The following is a 25,485-nucleotide window of genomic DNA, read 5'->3' on the forward strand; positions in this document are numbered from 1 at the left end:
TACTGCCAGAGTGAGCCTGTCACCCCTGTATCATCAGATTTGGGTTTGAACACTGCAACAGCAAGACAGCACTGCCATCATGAGGTCAAAGTGGAAGTTACAACATTGCTCAATAGAATGTTTCATCCAGAATACCTATTACTGTGTTTTTTAAAACTTAGTTTATTACATAACAAGCTCACTGGGGACCCTAGAAACTTTTACATTGTATATTCACCTCACATTGGTCTGTTATGATTCACTCAACACAGAATTTACTATTCAGATGCAGCTGTCAATTTTGGGTTCATTCAGTTCATACATTCATTCGAAATGATATTTTAAAATTAATCTAGAACAAGACAAATAGGAGGAGTAGCAAGGGACATTACATAGGGAGTAAAATTGTACCCAAGGTATGCATTTGGGGGTTAATGCAACTATGAGCAGCTGTTGACATTGTTGCAAGCAATGCTTTTTGAAGCAGAACAATCAGTTTCAGTTTTTTCTGAACTCTGCGCCTGAACAAAGCAAACGTACATGTGTTTGACAGGGAAAACTGATTCTTCTATTACCTGTGCCTGCTCTGGAGCCTCTCCCGCAAAGTAGAATATGTACTGTTCCTCGCTAAAGTGCTGGACAACAATCTGGAAACAGTTTGGCCTGATAACGGTAAGCAGAAAAGAACATATTTAAATTACTTTGTATCATATGCTATACCCATTACTATGATTTTCTTCTATGTGGTATCCAGATAATTACTGTCACACAGCATTTTTATGCAAAATTAGACAAAAAAAACAAAAAAATAGTATTTTGATGTCTTACCTGCCAAACAGACTGTCATGCACACCATACACAGAGCACACACTTAGGTCAATCAGCCCTTTGGGTTTTGTGGCTCTCTTCTCACTTTCAAAATAAATGAGTTGTGCATCATTTCCCTCCAAGATGAAGTAAAGGTTCTTCCACCGTTTGCCTTTGCCTAAAGGTGAGAGGGACCAGAAAAAGTTTATATCCTGACTGACCTAAACACAAGATAGACTGATATAATGACATACAAGACATTACACGAAGCTCCTGAACGTCATTATTGATAGTGCCACACGAGACCAATGCCATATGTACCTTTGTTGAACAGGAGGTAGCCTTTCTTGACAATGTTTTTGTAGAAAGCGTCTTTTGTTTTCCGTCTGATAGTGTTATAAATTTCTCTCCCATCCACTGTGTCAGTAAGTACTTGTTCCTGGTGCTACAGTAAACACAAAAACAAATCAAACGGTGACATAACAACAAAGGCAAGGTAATTCCATTTATTCCAAAGGCCAGCTGACATTACATTTCTTTTCTAAATTGAGTGCTATGTTTCTTGCTCCAGAGAAATTGTAGAAAGTCTAGAGTTTGAAGAAAACAAACAAGTAAAGGTTTGAAGCGACATATATTCTTCAAAATATATATTTACAATTCAGAGACATTTGCACAGTCTCTGCTTTCTCTTTTCTTCTTTGTCTAAACTGGCGACAAGCTTGCATCAAAATCCAGACACTTAACATGCCAGTGAGGACATTAACAATCTTAGCATTTTAGCCTTAACAAACTGCTTACATCGCCAACTGTCAAACCATTCAGTCAACAATATACAGTCACACACTCGAAAATGATACTATACAACTGTGCTTACCTGCACTGAAACTGGGTCTTTTAGGTTGTAGCCTTCAACAATCTGTTCTTTCTTGTAATGGTCAATGATGTCATCAACACTGCCAGAGAGACGAGAGAGCAAAAGATGGAGCGCATTAGTAACTGCTAGCTAATACACAGTACACATTACTATTAAGTACTTGCCACAAATTCCAAAATGCTACAATTAGCATGCAATTGTCCTTCATATTTGTTAACTGTAAGGCTAGCACATTGGCAGACATACCTGTTGTAGTACCTCCCCCCCATCATGTACTGATTATTGGGGGTGGGGGAGATCTTAAACCTTTGGATGTTTTCATTGGTGCGAAAAAAGAGGGAGTAGTCCCCAGGTGTGTTGTCTGATGGCCGGACTAGGAAACTGCACACCTGGCCGACTGTGAAATTCAAGGCAGAGCAAAAAAGAGACAGGTTTTGATCAATGGACTTTGATGTCCACAATGCTTTTCTGACAAAAAGAATCCATGATAATGTGTCCAGTGATTAATAACATTAGCCTAATGAAAAGCAAAGAGAAATGGTACCTGTCATCAGAAGGTTGTAGGCCTCTTGCTTGGTGATCTTTCCGTGATACCAGCTGCAGGAGATCCAGCAAGAACAACAGAAGGAAAGGAGAGAGACTCAGTTAACTCAATCAACACTCAATGCAGAAATGTTTATCAGGAAAATCTTTAAAACATCTCTGTTCGGGACATTCATCAGAGTAAAATGACTATTCAGTGATTGCAAAATTCATTATTTCTCTATATAAATATATCAAAAAGCATGAGCTTGAATATGACTGTAAGTTAATTTACATGTGGCATGCTTGAAGGTTTGCCAACGCTGAAGGTCATAAGTGAAGACAAAATACTGATTCAAAAAGTAAACAATGTACTTTCATGCTATTCTGCTTGTTACAGCAAATATAAAAACATCATTTACATCTTAAGGAAAAAGCAAACTAGGCTGTGTGTGTGTAGATGCAAACAATGAGGCTGAACTGTCAAGGTAGATATTATCCTGTAATGACATGTTGCCTCCAAGTACAAAGGAAGTAAGCACTTTCTTTTTTTAAGGTTACTGAGTCATGGAGCATTGTAACTGATGAAATGGATTTTTCTGAAATTGAACTTTTCTATGTTACTTTGAAATGTTCCCAATCGATTAGATATTATACATGGAGAAAAGTCAGTTCAGTGCAATGCAGCTTACACTTTTCCCTCATGTGGATCTTCTTCCCGGCCCTGAAACATACCAGAAACAGAAATATGTCAACACACCAATGACTGCAAAAATGGTAATGTCTATTTCTACACAATATTACATTACAACTATGGGTGCTAGGCTATTGCCACTTTGGTATGATATATTGTAAAAAACACATACTGGTTACTTCTTTAATCCACACAACACTAAGTTCACTGTGCAGATGCCACTATCAATTCTGTCCATATTCCATAGAAATTACAAGAACTGATATGGCCTTCCCATGTTGTGCTGTACTTACCACTTCCTCAACAAGATCCTCCACAATGAGCCCTTGCTCCTCTGTGCGAACGTTGGTCACCCACATCCAGCCATCGTCCAGTTCATTGTGAACAATAAACATGTCCCCTTTCAGGAAGCTGAAAACGCATTGATGTCAAAATTATATCAAAAGGAAACAACAGCTAAATGCAGCACTGGACAGACTGTATAATGAGGAAAATATGAAGAAAAAGTATTAAATTGTTACACAGTTTCACTACACTATCAGCACGCTATTATCTTGGCCACAATGTATGAAAGGTACTTGGGATCAGCAAGCAGAGTAGACAGACTTGCTATACTTATGTAGTGTAGATTATAATACCAAAGCAGCACCAGCAGGTGTCTCCTCTGATTCATAACATTTGGGGTAAATGCTGAATGTCTATCTATCCAGTTAAGCCAATAGTTCGCTGGCAAGTTCAGCATTGAGGTTGACTTCAGACAGATGTTTATCAGATCTAGGAAATGAAGGATGGCTGGGATCATCAGTAAGTGTGCCTACTGCAGCTTAATAACAGAGACAAGAGTGTTTTTCAATAACAAGTCAGTTGATGTGCTTTCCAGACTGCTGTGAAACGTTGCATAAAATGAAAGGGAAACTAGGATGCGTTTGTGATTAATACAGGCAAAGACTATGTTTTGGTTGGACATGAAGATGTTACTCTGCAAGTACTAGGCAAGAAAAGTCTGTTTTCCACAGGTTACACGGGTACCTACCTGATCTCATCAGTATCTGGCACTTTGGTGTATGGAAGTATGGCCCTGACTCTCCTCCTGTCCTCTACAGGCTGTGGAAACATGTACACAGAGAATAAAAACCTCATTCTCAGCCTTGACCTTCCAGAATTATATTCATGTTAAATCTCCTAATTATTTCACAAAATCAAGTATTCTACTACACCTCCCACTGGGAGATATCATACTTGGCTAAAAAACATAATTAGCATTAGCTCTGGCTTTGCCTTAAACTGTTCTGAATACTGCCTGAAGGCAAAAGAAAAAAGGGAAAAGGAAAATGTGAAAATATTCCCCTGTACAATGAGCAAGTGGTTGAATAAAGGAATCCAGTCTAACTTGGGGTTATCTTAAAAAAGGCGCCTATTTCCACACATCTTTCAACCCTCACACATTTTATTAGATCAAAGAACATTTACGTAACATTTTAGGTTTCATTATGCATACTTGTCACATTTTTCATGCTTTTAGGAGATACAAAAAGGTCTGAAGTTTTGAAAGACACCCTTGGCCTACTCAGAGTTACTCATAACATTTAGAAAAGGTGCATTTCACAGAGTGTATTCTAAAAAGCAACTAAGATGAGGGGGGTAAAAACATGTAATGCTACATTACACATGCAAGGGAAAGAGTTTAGAAAAAATGCAGGACAGTGGAAGAAAGTAGTGAAATTTCACAAATAGTGGAATTTCTTTTTTTAACACAAGATTATAGAATGTGCTGTGTACTTCATATAGCCCCAGAGTCAGTCTTACCTCTGGAGGTGCCACTGGTGATAGCAGTTTCTCTCCTTTTAGTAGGCAAGACACATAACTGTAGTAACCGATCAGATCCGATAGAGACGAGAACCGCCGCCCACCAATGTAATAGTCCCCACACATGGCGATTATCCTGTTGACAGAAAACATAACAATGATAAGCAGTGGCATAGTTATTTTTAATACAGGCTAATCATAGTGAAGTGATGGCAATTGAAAATCTTTAACTTTCATTCATTTGACATTAAATCGTCTGTATGAACTGCGTCAACACTGTTTTTCATCACCGCTCCTACACTGCAAATAAAACATAGATTATATCAACTACAGCAAAATACGCCTACACATCTGTACCACAATCCATAAATGTCTCAAATACTGTCAATATCTATCTGAAGAGAAAAAGAAGGGCAATGATCACTCTTCAAATAAGCCACTGCAAAAAAAAGAACAAAAAGTATGTTCAGTTTCCTTCAAGTACAAGACGTTACTTTGTTTGACCTTGATCTAAAAGAGAATATATTCACCTTTTGTTTGTGAGCTACAGAGCTAATGTCTTCTCGTACTTAATACATAACATTTAATTGTTGGGAGAGGACAGATTGCAACGCCAGTCTGGTTTTATTGACTTTAAGGCTGTAAAATACCCACAGATATAAGGAATAAGTGTGTTGCCCTTTTTCTTTTTTATCAGGTCCACCAACACACATTGCATGAAAAAGAAAACATGAAAGTCTTCTGAGTCACACACCAACATATGTACCCAGACAGAGTCGTGGGTTGTAGCAGACATCCAAGGGTTCAAGTCAGTATGAATTATGAAAAACATCTCTCAAACTTTGTACTGTCTTTGTGACCCAAATAGACTGAAGCAGCTTGCAACAGCATGCCAGGCATGCAGAAACTACCTTTTCAAACCTTAACATCCAACACCAATTCTGCACATCGATTCAACTCTAAGGTTGCCCTCCTGCTGCAGTCTGTGGCTTTCTGCCCTTTTCGTTAGCAGGTAATGAATAACTTCTGTAGTTCCCCTTTCCTTATCTCCTACCGGAGGAGGGCATGCTGCCCGCTTATTGTGATTGAGATGAAACAGTTCATGGTGAGTCAAATTATTACAATTACTCTGCCCACAAAGTAGTCTCACTTGTAGGGTGTTAGCAATCCCATGCTATGTAGCTAGTATGTTAAACACACAAAAGACCTTGATGGTTTTTCCATTTCATGTCAACCCCCTGAATGAAAGCATTAAGGTTTCCTAGTAAATTATAGCAACAAATGTTTTGTCACCATTGTGCCGGCCTGGTCAGGACACAAAAGGAGACAGTTAATTCCAGTGCTAACTCATTTGGATTGAAACACCTGAATAGGTCTTTACAAAAATGTACTTCTCTCTCGCTCAAGTTCTCACGCTCCTGCTGCAGATTCAGATTGTGCCCGTCACTGAGATAAAATTATTTTGGCTTGTTGCATGGACTTTGTCGGTCATACCTGAAGTGGTTGACCACATTGGTCATACTGAGGAAAGACAGGACAAAGGAACCGGGCCGGCGGTCACTTTCCCTGATGAGGTAGCTGCCAGGAGTCCGGGCCTGGCGCAGACGCTCCTCAGCAATGGTTCGGTCTAGCTTGCCATGGTACCACCTGTGAGAAGACAGACAAGAGGAAATAATTACATGGCTGACACAGTTTGACGGTTTGTTAGGCCACTGTATACAGTCTGTGCACACAAAGCGTTCCAATGTATAGCCATGAAATAATACAGCAAAACAGTGAAAAATCAAGCAGTGTAATTAAAAGGAACTGTATTCCTAGAGCAATAACCTAATTAAACTGGCAAATACAGATTTCCATAAATCATTAAATAGATCATAAAGTTACCTTCATGAATGGTTATGCTATAATGTTGTGTAAAATGGCTCCATTGTACACATTTTCTGTTAAGTGCTTATTTCTTGAAATAAATAACCGCTTACAATGAATACAAAAATTGTGGCAAAGACAGTGGGAGACATGACTTGCTGTTCTGAGCGGTCAACAGACATTAGAGACTCTTAACAGAGGTTAAATACATAACAAACAAGCACCTTCATCGGTTTAGTTTAGGTCATACATTCCACTAAATTTCCAATTTAACCTTGAAAGCTCACTGCTATTTATCATTTTCACAAAAGTTCTGACAACGTGCTATGGGAGCAAAGTAAACAAGTAAATGATCAGTCAGAAAATAGTGACAGAATAATGTATTATGAAAACAATATTATATAGACATGAAGCTTTAAGACTTTTTATTGCTGACAGTACATTCTAAAAACAAATTTAAAAGGAAAGGCACATAAAAACATTAACGCAAATGTTTTTCTTTTTGAGTCTTTGCCACTCCAGTTAAGTCTTGCTTTCTGAATTAAACAGACGACCTAAGAACAAAACTGGTTAAAATTTCAGCAGGAGAGGCTGAACTTGACAGGGCCTTGCCAGCTGGGGTAAAAAATTAACATGCTTTTCCAAATTTAGGCCACCGGTGCTTCTCAGAACAGAGGGTAGTGACGGGAAAACATCCAGTGGTGAGAGGATGAATGAGGTGGTGCAGTAGCTCTTTTCACAGGAGACCTAAATGGCTCCCATCTGGTTTTGGGAGTACAGGTCTCTACTTGTAAAGAAAATGTGATGATGAAGTCTGCTATCATGTAGTAGGCTGCGAGGCTTGCTGAAGAGGAGAGAGAGAGTGTCCATGAGTGGACTTTGGGGTAGATTTTGGTGATAAGAGAATTGAATAGGGCAATTGAGTGCAGTTGAGAGTAGAGCCAAACAGCCCTTAAGGGGCTGTGGAAGCTTGGGAAAATGCTACGGGGAATAGAACAGTGAAAAGGGCAAGACAGATGACCGTGATAGGAATGGTAGAAGGCAGAACTGTACTCATTATCCTACAAACCAGCTAGGTTCCAATGATAACAGCATAAAGCAATTTATTACATTTATGATCACACATACATATGAACATACCACCTTCTATATAATGAGAAAAAAATCCAAATAAAATTTGGGATACAAACTTCAACTACAGCTTCTCTTCAATCAAGTCAAAAAAAAAGATTGAATCCAATTACCTGAACAACACAAGATCATCAAAAGCATACCTAAGTGAAGAAAGGGCCACAACACAACCTGAAGAAATAGCGTAACCGTCAGGTAATGGTTTCACTGCTTTAAGCAACTACGAGACAGGCAGGGCTAAACACTGCATATTATCACTGACAGGAATTGCTGGATTATCTGAGTTCTGCTCTCTTTCCTGATTTTCTGTTTACCAACTCCAAAGCCCATTCCTGATGTACTACATCCAGTTTATGACATTTTTAGAAGAATATGTTATCAACCTATGTACCAGTACAATAAAACATTAAATCCAGATTTGCACATATTCATATGGCAGCCCAATAAAACCATAAAAAGTGGGCCTCACTCTTGTAAGTTTGCGGCTCATGCTACTGTTTTGCCTATAATAAACCGTATCACTTATTTGGCCCAAATGATGCACATTTGCAGAGGGAGAGTGTGCTAATGCAACAAAAATTAAGATTCAAACAGATTAACAACCTGACGCTGACAGACAGCCTGCTGCTAATGTCGCTGCAGGATAGCATGTGGTACACAAGTCCAAGAAAGGCATTAGCGAGCCTTTATCTGGCTCTTGAGAGTGAAAAGCAGAAAAATGGCAACATATGCTGCTGACTGAAAAAGAGCAAACAGTGTGTTAACATTAAGGTTTTAAATGCACCACTTTAAGGACTTCAACAAATTAGAATGCAAAAATTGACATTTAGCCCTTGTCCAGAGGAAAGTAAAAAGTAATTTGTACAAACTGAGATGTAACACACTGACTGGACTTTTTTTGGGGGGGGATGCCATGCTTTATTATCAGCACATCTTACTTCTGATATGCATGTTTTTATTTTCTGGTAGTACAAACAGCTCATTAAGACAACAATGACAGTAAGCATTATTAGTGTTAGGCGTCGAATCAATTGCATATTAATAATAATGACAGGCGGAGAAAAATGAACTGAAGAAAACATTTCTGTCCAAATGTGTTACAGTGGTCACTAAATGAGTTACAGAAATAAATACATCACTTAGTCATTAAATATGAAGTACATATTTAAAGGATCACTTCCCTAAGAGTTTACAAACAGCAGACAAATATATTATTAGTTTGGCTTTTGAATTCATGCTAAAACCACATGCCTACTTTCATAAAATACTGTGGTTGGTCAGCGTGCCTTCAGACCAAAAACAAACCGCACCAGAGACTCCATGGAAACAAATGGAGATGCTCTTTCCAAACTGTCTCGCTCTGGTTGCTTGGGCTGCACTAGGGTTGGATTAAGAGCTTTCAAGAATTAGTTATAACCAAAGGAAATCCATCCCTATCACTTAAGTTCTTGTGTGTTTATATTTTTGGATTCTTACTCTGTAAGGCTAGCGTTAAATTTTCCAAATCCACAAGAATGAGAGGGTCCACTATGGACCAAGCTGTGTAAATCCAGTCATCAGAGGGTGTACTCAAAGTTCTGCATTTATTTCTGCATACACTTGTGTGTTTGTTCATTCTACACCACGAGGTCTTCAAATGTGCTTATTCAGGAACACTTTAATGAATGCCAAATTTGAAGAAAGACTAAACAGCTAAACTAAACAGCTAAACTAAACAACTACAGGTCCATGGTCTGTGCAGCAAAATATGACCTTAGCCGTCTTCCCACTTAAACCAAGTGTCTTAAAATAACAAAATGTTTATCACACCTCTATTCGAAAAAGCTTAAGAACAAGTGACCACTGGTTTTATTTTTTCACATTATCATGCATAAACATTGCTGTGTAATTTGCAGTAAACAGTGCGAGTGGATATAAACGGTTTTATCAGCCATAGGAAAGCATGTACCTACCAACTAATCAATTTTTGATTGTTAACGTGGCCGACTACCAGTTTAGGAGATTCTAGTTTTCACTTAAATAAAATTAATCAAATAAGGGCTGAACATACTGGTTACACTAACAAATATGATTTGTAGTTTGGAGCATTCGATGGGAAAACAAAGTCGTGTAACGACAGCAAAACCTTCAAAATATATATATTATCGCAAATAGGGTAAATACACAAAAAGTTATAGAAAGAAGTTAAATCAACCTGATTACCATCTCACAAGATTACCATGGCGTGTAAAACAAGGGGAAACTCGCAGCTAAACAGCAACAACAATTAACTATAATGGTGGTTTTAACATTAGCTCCTAGGAATGTAGTCAAGAAAATGTTGTGTTTGGTTGTTTTTTTTCCTTCTGCCCTGAAAAATCCCTTTTTGTCTGATAAATCTGTACAAGCATTTTGTCTTCTCTGCCTTGTATCTATGATTGAACAAAAGTATATTTTATAGAATGGAGAATTGTTGACATCTGTACACTTTTGAACAAAAGAGGGAAGCCCTGGTAAAGCTGAGGACCAATTTCAGTTTTGATAACATGGATGGGAAAATGTTACATGTCATATTTTACCTAGCATACACAGGCTGAAATACAAACCCTGTTATGCCATTCATTTGGTGGCTGAATCAAGCACGTACATAAAGACCATAAAACTGCCGTGATTATCAAGTGTATATGTTAATCCAGTATTGATTATCAACATTCATTCTACTGTACGTCACTGCATGTTTGCTTTAGTTTGCCATTTGTTGCACAAGCTGCACACTATAATTTCCTTCTCAGCACAGCAAGCTCAGTCACGTGGAGTTGTTGTTGTATGTTGCCTTGAGGTCATTTGCAATATGTAACTAGCCTTATTCATTTCATTTACTGTACATCTAACAGGGACACCACGTTTCACAAGTGAAGACATAATAAGATATAATAAAATCATTTGATATTATGTGAAACTTGAAATGCATCCACCCATAGATTTGCCCGATAGTTTTGTGTTATGAGCTACAACACCCAATTTTTACATTTCACCACCCATGATAACATGGGATATGAATGGTTAAAATGGACAAGAAATGAGACTATGAACATAAGCCACGATAGTGGTGATACGACTCAGTGCTACTATCAGCTTTAGGAATGCCCTGTCATGTCAGTACATGAACAGCGAGCCGCATAGTGATGTCTTGGTTTTCTTCACAACTGACGCTCAACTCAGGATAAGGCATATATCATTTGCATATTATTCCCTCATGGCCAGCTGAAAACAAAGGCTAACTAATGCAAATAGCAAATATATTATAGTCAACTTATTGTTCTGCGTTGTATTGTGACAACTCTCAAGCAGGGAAAAAGACTGCTTTCTACACCATTTAAGCCACAACAACCTGTTAATGATGTCACCCAAACAAAATGTGTTATAAACTGCTTAGGTGAGTTAGCAGACACCATCACCCTTATTGTCAACACCATAATGTCTACATGTGTTAGTTATAAGGCTTGCTAAGCTAATTGTGTCATATTGTCAAGAACAATATCACTGCACACTGCTGAAAACGAACATGCCCAAGCTTAGTGAGTTGGGCAAGATGACAAAATACAGAGCTGCAGGCCTTGAAAATATTGCATCACAAGGCCTCCAACAGCACTGGAGCGATATACTGTTTGTATTATACCTGAAATGTTTAACCACAGTTTATAGCTTTTAATTTAGATACAATCATTAAAACCAGCCTGTATCATCATGAAGTCCTCAGAAGCACACAAAGCAAACAAAGTTTTCTCCTACCAACTGGAATGAGAGGCATTTAACAGAGAAACTACGCAAAGAAGAACAAATTTGTCAACATATTTTGGAGAACTGAAAGAAAAGACTGAGGAGACACACTACTCCCACACATGGACACATGAATATTTGTATATTTATAGTTTTCCTTCACTGCACAAATATTTAAAGAGGTTGTTTTATATCAGTAATCAAATGGAACACACAAAGCTTAAGTTGGGCTGTAATGTCAGAAAGAAAAAAAGAGAGAGTATATTACACATGCATGAATGCCAGCATTTAGGTAATTAATGTTTTAATTAAATGGGGAACAGCTGTTCCATAGAGATAGGCTTTTATACAGTAATATAAACGCAGCAATATAAATAAACTCCAGGCTAAACAGTAAACGGATTGTTTGGGTCATTAATGTACACTTAACTCATGATTGGGGTCATAAGTGGAGACAGCCCTGGAAAATAGCCATACCAGCATAAACATGGTGTATGATCCCCACAGGAGGAATCACTAGGTGTTTTAAAAATGGATAATGGAAATGATGGACAATAACATCAACAGACTGATCTTAGTCAATGAATAAATCAGTCTGTATCCTGTTAGAGAACATTTAAATCCTCAACTTGCAAGGTGTGTCATCCAAATGTGAACTTGCTGCAAAAATAGTGTAGCTATGACATGCAAATGTCAGTCTTCAGAAAAATTTGGAACCAAAAATGACATCACATCTGTATCGACCAACTGTACTGAAAAGACAATCCGTGCATACTGGGTAGAAGAAAATAGGTCGTTAAATCAGTGAAAGTTAATTGATTGCTCGTACATTGTCCACTCTTTTGTTACTGTGTAATATAGTGATATTAAAATTAAATTAGGGTTAATTATAAATTCAAGTAAGCAGACATTCTATTATTTGTGCCTATCCATTTTATGAATGGCTTTATTGTTACAACATGCCAGAAGAATATGATAAAATGTTTTTTTGTATTTTCTTCTGTTTGCTGGGGCTAGGTCTTTAGGGGAATTAAGAATAAACAGACAGACAGAGATTGCTTTGTCTTGAGTGAGCTGTACCTGGTCTCTCTCTCCCTCTGTCTGTCTCCCATTATGCTCTTTTGTGAGCTTTTTCTCTCTGGCGTATGTCTCATTTCTTCATCTTCTTCTGTCTTGATGGATGCAGCTGTACTCAAACATCTCCAAAGGCATACTGTCAGCCCTCATTACTATCAAAAAGTAATGAAACATTGCATTAGTGTGCATTAGCAATGCGCCTCAGTGGAGCTACAGATTTTCCATAGGGGGTACTGAGTACAACATATTTTTAACACACAAATTTAATACCCAGCAAAAATCTCACCAACATTCTCAAACACAGCAACAATAGTACACCATGTCGTTACAGATATATTACAACTTTACTTGACTTCTATGTATAGGATCTGATATGTAGGTCAAATTTGATGGTTAGATATCATTGGAACATTAATTATATTCCATTAATGTTCTATTACGTAACATTAAACTTGCATAACTATTTAACAATCAAGAGAAGATTTTCCAAGCAAAACAGACACAAAAAATTACAGTGAATTTCCTGTGATTTCCAAGTGAAAAGTCAAAACTGGAAGAAAGATCTCACATAGAAAAAAGCCTTTCAGCAGTAAATTAACTTTAAGCATACACCACAAATGGTTTAGCACGAACAACCTAATCACAACTGTAATCACGTCGTCAGTCTGTGCAATGATATACGACAAAACATTGCAATTCAATTTTTTAAAAAAAAGCACCGCAAGGAGAAGTTTGTAAACAAAACAACCTGTGCTCTGATTGCGTGCACGGTCTGCTCATTTGTCATAGAAATAATAAAGAGATGACCAATCAGCCTTGGTCACATGACTATGGAAATGGATGCTAACCAGACAGCTGATGCTCAATGGGTAGTCAACCTATGCGAAGCTCCACAGCATTTGGCTTGCACAGGTGACAAATTATTTAGGTTCACCTGTGCGAGCCACTCATGTTAGCGAAACACAAAATCGGTGAACAAAATTTTCAAATATTGGCTTCTTACTTTCAGCTGGCATGGTGGCAGAAAAACAGACTTTAACGCCACTGCCTGCGCTCTGCCACAGAATGTCAAGAAGGAAAAAGATTTTTCATTTTGAAAATGAGTATTTCTGGCTTTCTGCCGATTCAGCTGAGCCAAGTGAGGAGTCTTCTCAAGTAAAACTACTGGCCGATCATATCACATCAGGTTAGGCAGACAAGGTTTCCTTGATACAAATTTGTTCAAATCAAGTCAATTAAATTAATAAACTAATTCAGCTCTTAATCAGGATCCTCAGTATTTGCACCATTGTTTTCAGAAACTGGAAAATAATGTGTGCGTATGTCAGTGGACTGTTTCTGTGACTTGCAATGACGTCCATTTTCTGCATTTTTTATTTACTATGCATACTGAGCATCTTTGGGACAAATATTTCTGATAAAGAATTTGGAGAGGAAGTCTGTAGATTTAGTATTTGAGACTCATAAGCTGAGAACTAGGTATTCCAAAACTATAATTAACATGTCCATTTTCCTTGATAAACAAGACAGCATACTCAGACTAAATGTTTTTTTCTAAATCACTGTCACAATATTATCCACAAGAATCGCAACATGACTTTATGACCAAATGGTGCGACCCATTTTCATTTTCAACAAACAATATCTAAACAACTACAATTAAACTGAATTTCCAAAACAAAAACTATTGACGGGCAAGAGTTGTCTGCTGTTTCTATCAGCCCACTGAGGGAAGGCAAGGTAAGAGTTGCAGGGTGATTTGATGCCCCACTTACGCCGAGTTCACCCTCTGCTGCATCTCACTTCTGTGTCCCGTGGTCTCACAATGTGCACCCACTCCACCGATACTGCTGCTGGCCGGGCAAAAACTGTGAGCTCCGATGTGGAAAACAGAGCGAAGGCAGCTCTAAATCCATATAAGGCATGATGATGTGACCCTGTTGCTGCCCTGATACAATCATCTCCCGTAGCCAGGGTCAATGAGCAACGTCCATGAAATAGGGATGAACAGGAGAACAGAGATGCAGCCTGCCTCACATGTATTTAGTTGAAGAACTAATTTGATAACAATTGGATGATCATGTCTATTTCCGTTATCCTGTAGAAGTTGCTCTGAAGAATTAAACAAGTTGATCTTTCGGCTGCTGAGGCAGACTGTAGCCCTGTGGTCTTTGCTCCCACTTCACCCTCCTCTGACTTTCTCTTTCTCTCTCATAAAACCACGCATCGTGAGCACGCTGCCTATTGGCTTTTCAAGCATTGGGACAGCAAGGGTAGGGAGTGGCATATCTGCACACACAGACAACTGTATGAATACACACTTATCCGCTGCCCATGAGCACTCAACTACACAGACATGCATAATGGAAACAAACCAGACAGCCATGTGACCTTGTGGCTTAGTTTAAATAGTATTATAAATACATCTGGCTTTGTGTTCAAAGATCAAAACACACAGTGATGTACAGCTTCTTCACACTAAATATGTTAATCTTGTTTCAACCTCACACCAAATATTCTAAAATGCCCGAGCTTTTAATGCAAACACTGTTTGGGTTTATGTACTAACTAGCCACGCAAATAACTCCCATGCAAACTGTGATCCATTCACCACTCATATGCGTGTGTTCATGTTTCCACAAAAGACAGAAAAAGATGGAAAATTGATGACTGACAACTGCTGTGAATTGGGATGAACTCTGATAGCGTTACCATTTTCAGTCTGGTTCCAAAGTCGTAAAATAATCTAATTTGTTAGGCTCTGCGACCTACAAATACCAAATCAAATGTTTCATTCGTGTTTTCTGTTATATTAGTTTCTTTTGCCTCTCTGACACAACAGGCATTGGCAAGGAACAATTGCCGATGACATAAACAAATGATGACTTGGCCACACTGTTAACAAACATGACAAAACCACTTAAATGTTCCAAAGTCACATTTGTCATTTTTGCAAGTGGATGCTCACAACAAAGTGAGAACTGACATGTTATTCTATATCTACCATTCAACATATTAAAGCAAGTTCTAATAAAATGATAACTGCTGTATTCTATAACCTTTACCAGTTCAACAATATGTTCATCTTCAGTTACCGTTAAGTGCTGTGTTTTTACTTTGGCCTCTACAACTTCCAGAACAGTCCTCCTGAAAGAAGCAAACGTTTTTTCCTAGCAGTGAAATGAAGAATGAGTGGGAAATGTCATAGAGCAGTCATAAAGTATGTGGTGAAAGACCTGTAACTCTCCAGTACAACGGAATGTCCATAGTTTAGGTTTAATAGCTAATTACCTTAGTTGCTATTCATGTTAGTGTGATATTTGTCTGGGTATTGGTCCTTAACTTACAATTAAAATGGCTAATTGTATTTTAATACTACAATGAATGGCAGAAAACCGCTTTTGTCAATAAACTACTTTTAAAGACTTGACAAGAACGAAAATTTCAATAAGTAGATTCTGAACAGGATTCAGGTTCTGTTAAGATGCTTCAGTTTGCACATGATGAACTGCCAGCGCTTGTTACCTCACTCACGGAGAGACAGTGACAGCACAATGGGGCAGACCTAAACCATACAGCTGGACAGATGGAGAAGAACCATCGACGCATCCTTAGGCTTGCTCAGCCTGAATGCTAACCAGCCATATTTTAATGCCCAGACAGACACACAGGGACCAAAGCCGACATCTCGGCTTTCCTGCTGTGAATCAGCCTCCCTGAAATAACATCATTACATCAGTGATAATAGGCTTCACTGTCATCTATCCAAACAATATTCTCCTGAGTTTTTGATTATTTTACAAGCAGGGCATTAAGTTAAGAGCACTGTCTGCCACCGTTCTTGTTGAACTGAATATAGAATAAGTGACAGAAATATCAAGACATAGTGTATCTTTAGAAAATGGAATAATGGAAAACTAGCTTTCTGTTAAGTGATTATTCCTTTAATAAAAGCAACAATGCATATGCATCTTTGTTAAAAGAAACTATTTTACTATACTTGATGGGTAGGGAAGTCACAGCTGCAGCACTACAGAACTTAGGTCTAGCCTAGCACTGTGAGACTTCTCATTCAAAGTCTACAACATATCATCTGGCAAACCTAACTAAAGAGAAAAGTCACTCAAATCAGAAATCCTGAGTATTGTGAAACACAACTGAAATGCTTCTGAGGATCCTGTTAAGGCCACAATGAATGGCTCAGAAGTCTTGAAAACAGGATGCAGGAGAGAAAAGGCAGGGCAGAGTGAGTATTAGAAGGGCATGACAGGACATTGTGTAACACATTGGAAATGCATGGAAACCATAGGGTTTGCTTTATCAATGCACAACACAAATCTTACATTCATAAAACTCAAAGCAGTATTTCAGTCAGTGGGTCTACTGAACTAAGCTTAAGAATGTGCATCCCAAGCTATAACAGTTGGGAGACTGATGGGGTATTTGTGGGACAAAGTGCAAATACAGTTTAATACTGCCTACACTGGTTTATGTAGCTTTTCAGCTAGGAGTATTGCAGTATTTTCAAAAATATATGACAGGAAATTACAGGCTTAATACTAATTTCTATGCTCACCAGTCATCAAAACTATGTAATGACTAATCCAGTTTCATTAATAAAACACTGCTGTGTTAAAAATGTGCTGTAACATTTTGGCTCGAGAAAACAGGCTCCATCAGGGAATAACCTAATTAAAGTATGCGACACAATCCTTGTATCATTTCCACTGACCACCGTTTCACAAAGGACAATTAGGTGGTACAAGTGTTAAATTAACAATACAGTGACAGAGAGGTTTCTACAGCCAACTGGTAAATCTGGTAAACTCATTCACACAGCTACTGATCTTCAAATCCAACTTTTCTTTCCCCTTTTTTCCTTCCTCCTTCCACCACCACCTCCTCAGGGAAACCCTTTATGACTTAAAATCCCCTCTAATCTTCGTGGAAACTCAAAATCATCGACTCATTTCCCAACGTGCTGTTTGTTTAAGCTCAGGCACAGGGCCAGAGGTTTCTAAAGGTAGCAGGAACACACACTGTTGGGGCCACCTGACATCTTCACTCTTGCCTCTTCATTCAGCTATCATCAGTGTGAAATTCTTATCACGGTGCTGCAGCCTTTGTTTATGAATGACACAATGTTGTACAGATGTGTGAATGAATGTCACTGCTGTTTGGCCCTCTCTCATTCTTGCAAACATTTTAACTCTAGCACATTCTGCACATTTGCCAAGTTTAGCTTTCAGTCACCATGCAACACACACAATCTGACTACTTCCAAAAGAGGGAAAGTTTTCCATGATTACTCTTCCAACATGCGCTTCACAGGCAGCTAACAAAACTCAAAGGAATACAAGATCAGTCTTGGACCCTGATTATACAAAGCATACGCAGCTAGCTACACAGCTGAAGGGGCAGAGTGAGATTCAGAATCATTCAGGGTAGTTAGGGCAGTCAGCTGTGAATATGGCACCTGCCAATAGCGGATTTGCCACTAGCATACGGTATTATGGGCACAGAAGGGCAATAAAAGTCCATCGCAAAAACATATGAATGTTTAGTATTAGTGTAGGTGTATTATTATATACAGATGAATGGACTTCATGTCATAAAATGTGGCAGTCTTTTAGTTTATTGCCTCCAGACCAAAATGTGAGCTATACCGATGACTGTGATGCATTTTACCTTAATCCTTGCATACTAGATTAGACATCATGTATAGGACAGCACCACTGGATAATTACTATTAAACTTGAAATGTTAGTACAACTCACAGTTGCAGTCTACTTAACCACAATGTAAAATTACATCTCTGGGGAGGTGCATGTCAGGTTACTAAACAGGTTACAGCATAGATGTGATGCAGGAGTAAGAATTAAGTTTATGTGTATAGCTCTTAGGAGAGCCTTAGGCTAGCTTTCTTATACGGCCAACAGCAGGCGTAATAATACAAGTATACGCATTCAGAATTTGACCATGTCTTTTTAACAAGTTGTTTGTTGAATACAATTTTCTAATAAAAGCACTTGCTTCAGGTAAAATTTGAAAGGTTAAAAAGAAAGAAGTGATTAATGTAAGAGCAGAAATTGTGTCACAATCTGTCAACAAACCTACATCCTTCAGCTTGATGTGGACAAAGTTCTATGTTACTAAAGGTCATAAAAGTAGGCCTCATTTTGATAAACACTTCCTAATAATAAACAAACTTTAAAGAAATTTCCTTCAGCTTTTCAGTGCATTCATCACCACAACAAGATAGTAACAAAAGCCATAAACCCAACATAGAGGACAAGTTTGTGCTGATGATGTGCCTTGGTTGAGTAAAGCATCAGAGGCTACAGCACAGTGAGAGTCACAGTAGATTTATTTTGACTCTTACCAACATCGACAGTTACGTGTGTTCGTGAAACTAGCAAACATTTCACTTACAGTCTCTCATTGTTAAGCAACTAAAAACAAAATAGTAAATATAGTCATTTATTTATAATGTAATAATTGTTCTGTTGCGACACCGACAGCCCTGCAAGTTGATAAACTGCAATGTAAGTGTAAACCTATGAAGAAGTCAGAATTTTCTTGACAAAACTACTACTTCTACAGTAGCAGTATCTGTAACAACGTGATATGAGTGCAGTTAATTCCAGTTTGGGTCATTCATTACCACAACAGGCAAGGCAGGTGAAGTACTGGCCTTCCCTTTCCTCTGTAATCTGACAGGGAGATATAGGGTGGCTCCTAAAATAAGAGCTGAATCCACACTCCAAGCCCAGTCACTTCCATATCTCACAGTATGAGGGCCAGAAATGACAACGCTCAGCAGTTCTCTAATGAGACTGTAACAAATGGGAGGGCCATATTTAGGTTATTACAACACCAGCATACACACGGGTTTGGGCATGTGCTTGTGTTCATGCCCGATAAATTCATAAAAAGACCTATAATTAGAGATGTGTTTCTAAAATACAATGTTTATGGTGCACTTACCATGCTGCAATTAAAAAGGTTTACAAATGCCATATTTTACACTTGTTTAACTTCAATTACGAACAAAATACAATATTTCTGCCACACAACACCCATTATATCAGAGGCCAGTGAAGTGGTTCTAAATAGACAACCGTATAGCAAAGCACAAACACGAAGCATGACAAAGCACTTCACACTGTATTAAAAAATTACTGGACTCTTATTGCAGTGATATATTAACAGGTGTTTGATGGGGCTGCATTGTGACACTACACCAAACACAAGCCAGCCAAAAAAATAACTGATTAACTTTACTCTAGATAAAAATGCAAAGTGGTAATTGCTGGTTTGTTATTAAAAATTGATTACTTAAACAGTACAGTATTTAAAAGCTGGCAAGGAAATATGTGGGCATCCACTAAATATTTAGTCTATCTATGAAAGTGTGTGTTTACACACCTGGAATCAAATTCATCTCCACATGGATGTGACCAGTTGAAAACAAAGTCTGTGATGCAGGCATGACAACAAAGGCTTTGGATACAACAGAGAAAGCACAGATAAAGATGCTGCATACATTGATGACACAAACTGACCTCACCCTGACTGAAGTAAGTGCATGTCACCTGTGACTTGTCACCAAACCACTTCACTTAGGCCAACCCGATAGCCGAGTGGCTAGGGCACATACCACATGGGCACAAATGCCCTGAGCGGCAGGTCCATGGTTTAATTCCCAGCTGGTGACCATTTGAGCATGTCATTCCCTCACTCTCTTTCCTCGACTTTTCACCATCCCTCTGTACTGCTGTTACGAAATAAAAGCAAAAAATGTTCACCTGTTGATCTGATGGAATCGTTCCCTTATAAAACTAAAAAGCCGATGTCTTTATGTTGATAAAACTGCAAAAATTGACTCCTCTACAAGGTGGATATGCTTATATTCTTAAACAACATCTGTCAGATTTAAGCACAATAACAATAGCCAATTCAGTTTTTCTACCTGCTATAGGAATTTGCATACTGCAGCTTATTGTTGACTCAAGACTGAGTCAGACATTGATTTAGGTGTCTTGTATATTTAATATCCTCTGACTGGAATAAACACATGAAAAGCAATATTGTTCAATTATATTATTTTGGTATCATTTTGATATTGTTACACATTGTTGGTTTATCAATTAAAGTGTTGGTGTTTACCATATATATTTATTCCTTACTTGGGTTGTCTCATGAAAACAGTCCATGCCATGTAAACACAGCATGACTAGTAAAATAAAATGCACTTTTGTACACTCAATACACATTTCATGTTGTTTAATTATTGAAATGAAATGGTAGAAATATTAAACAGACACAACTACTGTCCTGTTACACCTTGTGCTTCAATTCAACAACAAACTTTTCTTTGTTGTTTCAACAAAGGTTCAAAAGTATCATAAAAAAACTGCACTTTATGCTGCCAGTTCAACCTCTTCATTAAGTAACTGTGATTCTTTTAAAAGTGGAACAACTTTGCAAATGTACAAAAGATGCAGAGGAGGAAATGGGTCTATAAGTGGGACTGTTTCGTTGTCACAGGGGTTTGGTTTTTGGCTGTAAAAAAAACCATGTGAGGCAATGTTTGTGATCTGTGAACACACATTTCAAGTGAAGATAACTGTGAGAAGCACAAGTGGTTAATGAAACCGCTGTAGTCAAGTCTACTAGATGCCAAATGTTAACAGCAGGAAGGAAGTACACAGAAAAAGCACAGGATGCTTGAAAATATTAATTCATATAGGTGTCAATGTACGAGACGTCATTTAGTAGTAGTGTACTTACTGGTTCGTGGGAGGTGCAGAGAGGGGGAACACCACCTCTTCTTCCTCGTATTCCGGCCCATCCTGCATGTCGCTTTCATCCATGGTGCCGCCGAGCCCCCCACAGCCTGGAGGGGGAGGAGGAGGTGGTGGCAGTGGGGGGAAGACACTGGGCCCATCCGGGCCTGTTGATGTGGGTGAAATCCGACTAGCTGGACCCTCCAAAGTGGGAGAGCTGCACATGCCGCCCGCTGTCCCTGAGCTTGTTCCTTGAAACACTGAATGTCCACCTCCTGCTCCGCCACTCCCTGTTGCGGACAGCAGTGCCCCGGCCACATCCACCCCAGACATGGGATAGATCATACTCATCTCGGGAAGTGAGTCCGGAGAGGTGTTTGAATGTTGGCGGAGGGCTGGTGTCGGTCCTTGTCCCAAATCAGTGACTCGCACTCTACTCGGCTTGGGATAGTATGGGTAAGGGGCCGTCTCCGGGCCTCCTCCGCCTGCCACCCCTGTCCCCGTCGTGACCGAGCCCGTATCCTCACTGCTGACCTCCGCAGCCATCATATTAGAAGAATAGGTAGAGGGGAAAAAGTCCAGAAGGGAACCTGCCCTTCCCCTCCGTTCTCACAGTAATCCTTCAGTGTTTGGGCTCCGGGGAAACAACACCAAAAGTTTCTCAAAATCGCGTTTAGCTAGCCAGCTAGCGTTAGCCGACAGCTAACTTAGCTTACTTGCCTGCACTAGCGGGCGTTAGCTTTGCATTCGCTCGCTACCAGAGAGCCAGGCTAACACTAGCGGGATGGCTAGCAGCTTCGAGACACTTGATGAGTTCTTGCTCGCTATGTCTTCATTGTTTCCTGAGTTTAAAGTTCACGCAGAAACGCTACTTGTTAATGAACATTAACAATATGTCCACCAGAATGCAAATTCACCAATATTTCCTGTTTTTGGTTCGGACTTCACCCTCGGCACCAGGCAGACTACTTGTCGCGGAGTGTTGTTTTATTGTCAGTGTTGTGTGTAATCCCCGTCTTTTTTCCAGTGTTGTTGTTTTCTTTCCCTCTGAGTTTTGCGCCGTCTCGAGTAGAGTCCACAAACGCCCCCAGCTTTGTCGTCTAAATCCCCGGAACGGTATGTTGGTCTGTGCGAACTACCATGTCGATAACCAAAGTAGATTTTTTTTTCTTGCGTATGCAAGCTAAGTTCGCCTTTATTTCTGGGTTTCAGGGCTGGCTGGTGGCTGCCCGCTGCTGCGCTGCTCTCTCCCCCTCCCTCTCCCACTCCTCTCCAGTCACCCAGCAGACACGGCTAAGTGAACACAGAGCGGCGCAGGTTTAATCCATGACATCTTCAATCACGCAAACTAATATTAAGGTGGGTAAAATGTGATTCTGTGACTAGATACAGCTGCAGAAAAACAGTCATGAACCTGAAAAGGCTTCCACACAAGCTAGACATTTCCTCTGCTTTCCTTTATATGCTGAGTCTTAGATCGAACTACTCCATACTGGCTGTAAAAGGATGAACAAATCACATTCTTTATTATTATTATTATTATTATTATTATTATTATTATTATTATTATTATTATTATTATTATTTGATAAGTAGTGGTTCACGTAGTAGTACACGTTCTAAAAATAACACTAGTCACCATGAAATTCCTTAGAAAAAAATTGTAGTTGCTGCTCATTTTAAATCAAAATACTTACATTAATGCAGATTTTAAATTACAATATTTTTTTTTTTATAATTTAAAAAAACAAAAAACAAAAACGTCTTCGGTGTAAATGAACTTTGACCTTGTCCAAGTCAAAGTTCACTGCGCATGTCCAACCACCACGTCACTCTGCCGCGTCCGGACGCAGACACTTTGGGAAGCTAGTTGTGGTTTTTATCCCCAAAACATGACAGAGAAGTGAAAGAGAAAACACTATTTTGACGACGACTGGGAGGAAGAGTTCTTTTTCACGATAGTGAAAGATAAACGCATGTGTCCTATTTGCGGGGCGACTATTGCGTCGGCAAAGCGGCACAATGTGGAGAGACGCTACTCTACCCGCCACAGAGCTTCCATGCTAACTAGCCACCTGGTAGCACATAGACTGTATGCGCACTACGGACAGGAAAAGCCTGGGACTTAGCGGCGAAAAGTTTCTTCATGGAGAAAAATGTACCATTAGAAAAGCTTGTTTCAATGACGATGGATGGGGCTCCCTCCATGACGGGTCGCCATGCAGGCTTCATTGTACGATGCAGAGGTGATCCAGACTTCCCAACATTCCTACATTACCACTGCATCATTCACCAGCAGGACATATGTATGTACAAAAGTGGCCGGATTTGATCATGTGATGACTCCTGTCGTAAAGATCATAAATGGCTCCAAAGCCAAACAACCAGGACATTGAAGGTGCTGCTGGAGGAGCTGTCAGCTGAACATGGTGACCTGTTACTGCACACAGAAACCCCATGGATCAACAGGGGACCAGTTTTGCAGCGTTTTTTGTTACTGTTGGCTGAAATCAAAGAGTTGATGCAATCCAAAGGGGAAGACACCTCGCTGCTGGAGGACACTGAGTGGATTCTCGACCTTGCATTTTTAACGGACATCACTGGGAAACTGAACCATCTGAACTGTGAGCTGCAAGGTAAAGGTAAGACATGATAAGCTCTGCAATGCCAGGCTTCCCACTAACACACATTTACAGACAAAGAAAGAGGTAACATGTTGTCATTCAAAACACCGTGCCATTACATAAAAACGTGAAAATAATTAGTTGAAAACATGTAATGATTTGTTGTTATGATCTGTTAAAAATGTTGCAATGCTGGTGATTTGTACTAATGTGATGGGATTCATTTCACAGTGTGAAAGAGTTGATTTTTTTTTCTTACATAACTGATAATTTGTACAAACATGGGACAGAGTTCATGAATTGTTAAAAAATGTTACAAAGGTAGTGGTTTGCACAAATGAAGCATGATTTGATGACAGGTAATGATTTCCTAAAAATGTTAGAAGTGACAATTTGCACAGACATGTAACTTGTGTGATTTTAAACAAAATGCTGCAAATATGCTGATGCATACAAAACTGCCAAAAAATATATTTACCAAAGTTTCAGAGATGGGATGCCTCTGACTTTTAAATATTGGAACACATTTCCATATATATGTGTGTGTGTGTGTTTCCTACCGTCATTGTTGTGGAAATCGTTGTTAATAGTTATTGTAAGGAATAATTAACATAAATGTGATCAGTCTTTTTACATATTATTTTCATTATTATTATTATTGTTTAAAGATGATGGCGCAAGTTTGCTATTGAGGAAGTTTGTATCAAACAAGGTGCCCTTCGTACTACTCAGTACCCTTGAAGTTGCTCTCAGGTTCAAAAAGGTTGGTGACTCCTGCTGTAGATTGTCTGAATATAGCTCAGGCTTTGTGAGGTAAAGCCTGTCTTTGTTAATTGCCTATTGATTTAACATATTTTATCACTGCAATCTGTCAGATCAATGGGCACAGATGCAAGTAAATGCAAACAGAAATTAATGGGACTGAAATTTTTTTTAGCCATTTGGTATTTTATTATATTGGGAGATTCATTGTTTCCCAAACTGTGGGACAATCCAGCAGAACAATGATCCTAATCATCCTTTCCTTGGTGGCAAGGCAACCAAGGAATTATATTTACAGCAAAGCAGCCAAATGTTTGACTGGCCAAGTCGACTTATCAGCACAATATAAGTAAAGACTAGACAGAAGACAAATATATCTCCAGAAACAAGCAAGGAGTGAAGATGGTTGCAGTGCAGGCCTGACTGAGCATCACCAGGGAACACAACGGATGTTGTGTCATATGTGTGAACATGGACATGTGTCTGTGTATTTATTTTTAATGGGTCTGCACATCAGCTGGTGCACATAAATATGAACTGAGAGGAAATGTGAAGCAATAGTGACCATGAAGTTTTGTCAGTTGGACTAGTGTCACATTTATGTAGGTGTCCCTATTTCCATGTCTCCTTATTTCTCATATATGGGATCATATTCACCTTTAAAACATAGTTAAATAATATTACTGAAACTTAAAATCGCATGCTTGACAGTTTGCTCAAAAAACGATATGAGCAGGAATGTTAAAATAGTAACCATTAAAAAATCAGCAGACATGAACTGGCCCAGTGGTATCT

General features: G+C 38.9%; 1 protein-coding gene across 2 annotated transcripts in view; it reads right to left on the minus strand.

The window, feature by feature from the left end:
- The window catches only part of rasa1a (RAS p21 protein activator (GTPase activating protein) 1a), a 32,821-nt gene extending 10,259 nt beyond the window's left edge, over window positions 1–22,562 (minus strand). Inside the window, exons 1-12 of one of the 2 annotated variants that reach the window (XM_023261069.3) lie at window positions 21,309–22,562; window positions 6,177–6,329; window positions 4,683–4,818; window positions 3,910–3,980; window positions 3,170–3,287; window positions 2,875–2,906; window positions 2,205–2,257; window positions 1,907–2,057; window positions 1,661–1,739; window positions 1,108–1,231; window positions 808–964; window positions 555–642 (exon numbers count right to left, since the gene is read on the minus strand). In XM_023261069.3, coding sequence (XP_023116837.2) covers window positions 555–642; window positions 808–964; window positions 1,108–1,231; window positions 1,661–1,739; window positions 1,907–2,057; window positions 2,205–2,257; window positions 2,875–2,906; window positions 3,170–3,287; window positions 3,910–3,980; window positions 4,683–4,818; window positions 6,177–6,329; window positions 21,309–21,853 — 1,707 coding nt within the window. In that variant the 5' untranslated portion in view covers window positions 21,854–22,562. Of the gene's footprint in view, window positions 1–554; window positions 643–807; window positions 965–1,107; window positions 1,232–1,660; window positions 1,740–1,906; window positions 2,058–2,204; window positions 2,258–2,874; window positions 2,907–3,169; window positions 3,288–3,909; window positions 3,981–4,682; window positions 4,819–6,176; window positions 6,330–14,290; window positions 14,645–21,308 lie in introns of those variants that run through there. The other variant, XM_035943900.2, reaches the window with a different exon arrangement.
- Window positions 22,563–25,485: the final 2,923 nt, after the last annotated feature.

The sequence above is a fragment of the Amphiprion ocellaris genome, chromosome 6 (genome assembly GCF_022539595.1).
Source record: "Amphiprion ocellaris isolate individual 3 ecotype Okinawa chromosome 6, ASM2253959v1, whole genome shotgun sequence".
Lineage (NCBI taxonomy): Eukaryota > Metazoa > Chordata > Actinopteri > Pomacentridae > Amphiprion > Amphiprion ocellaris.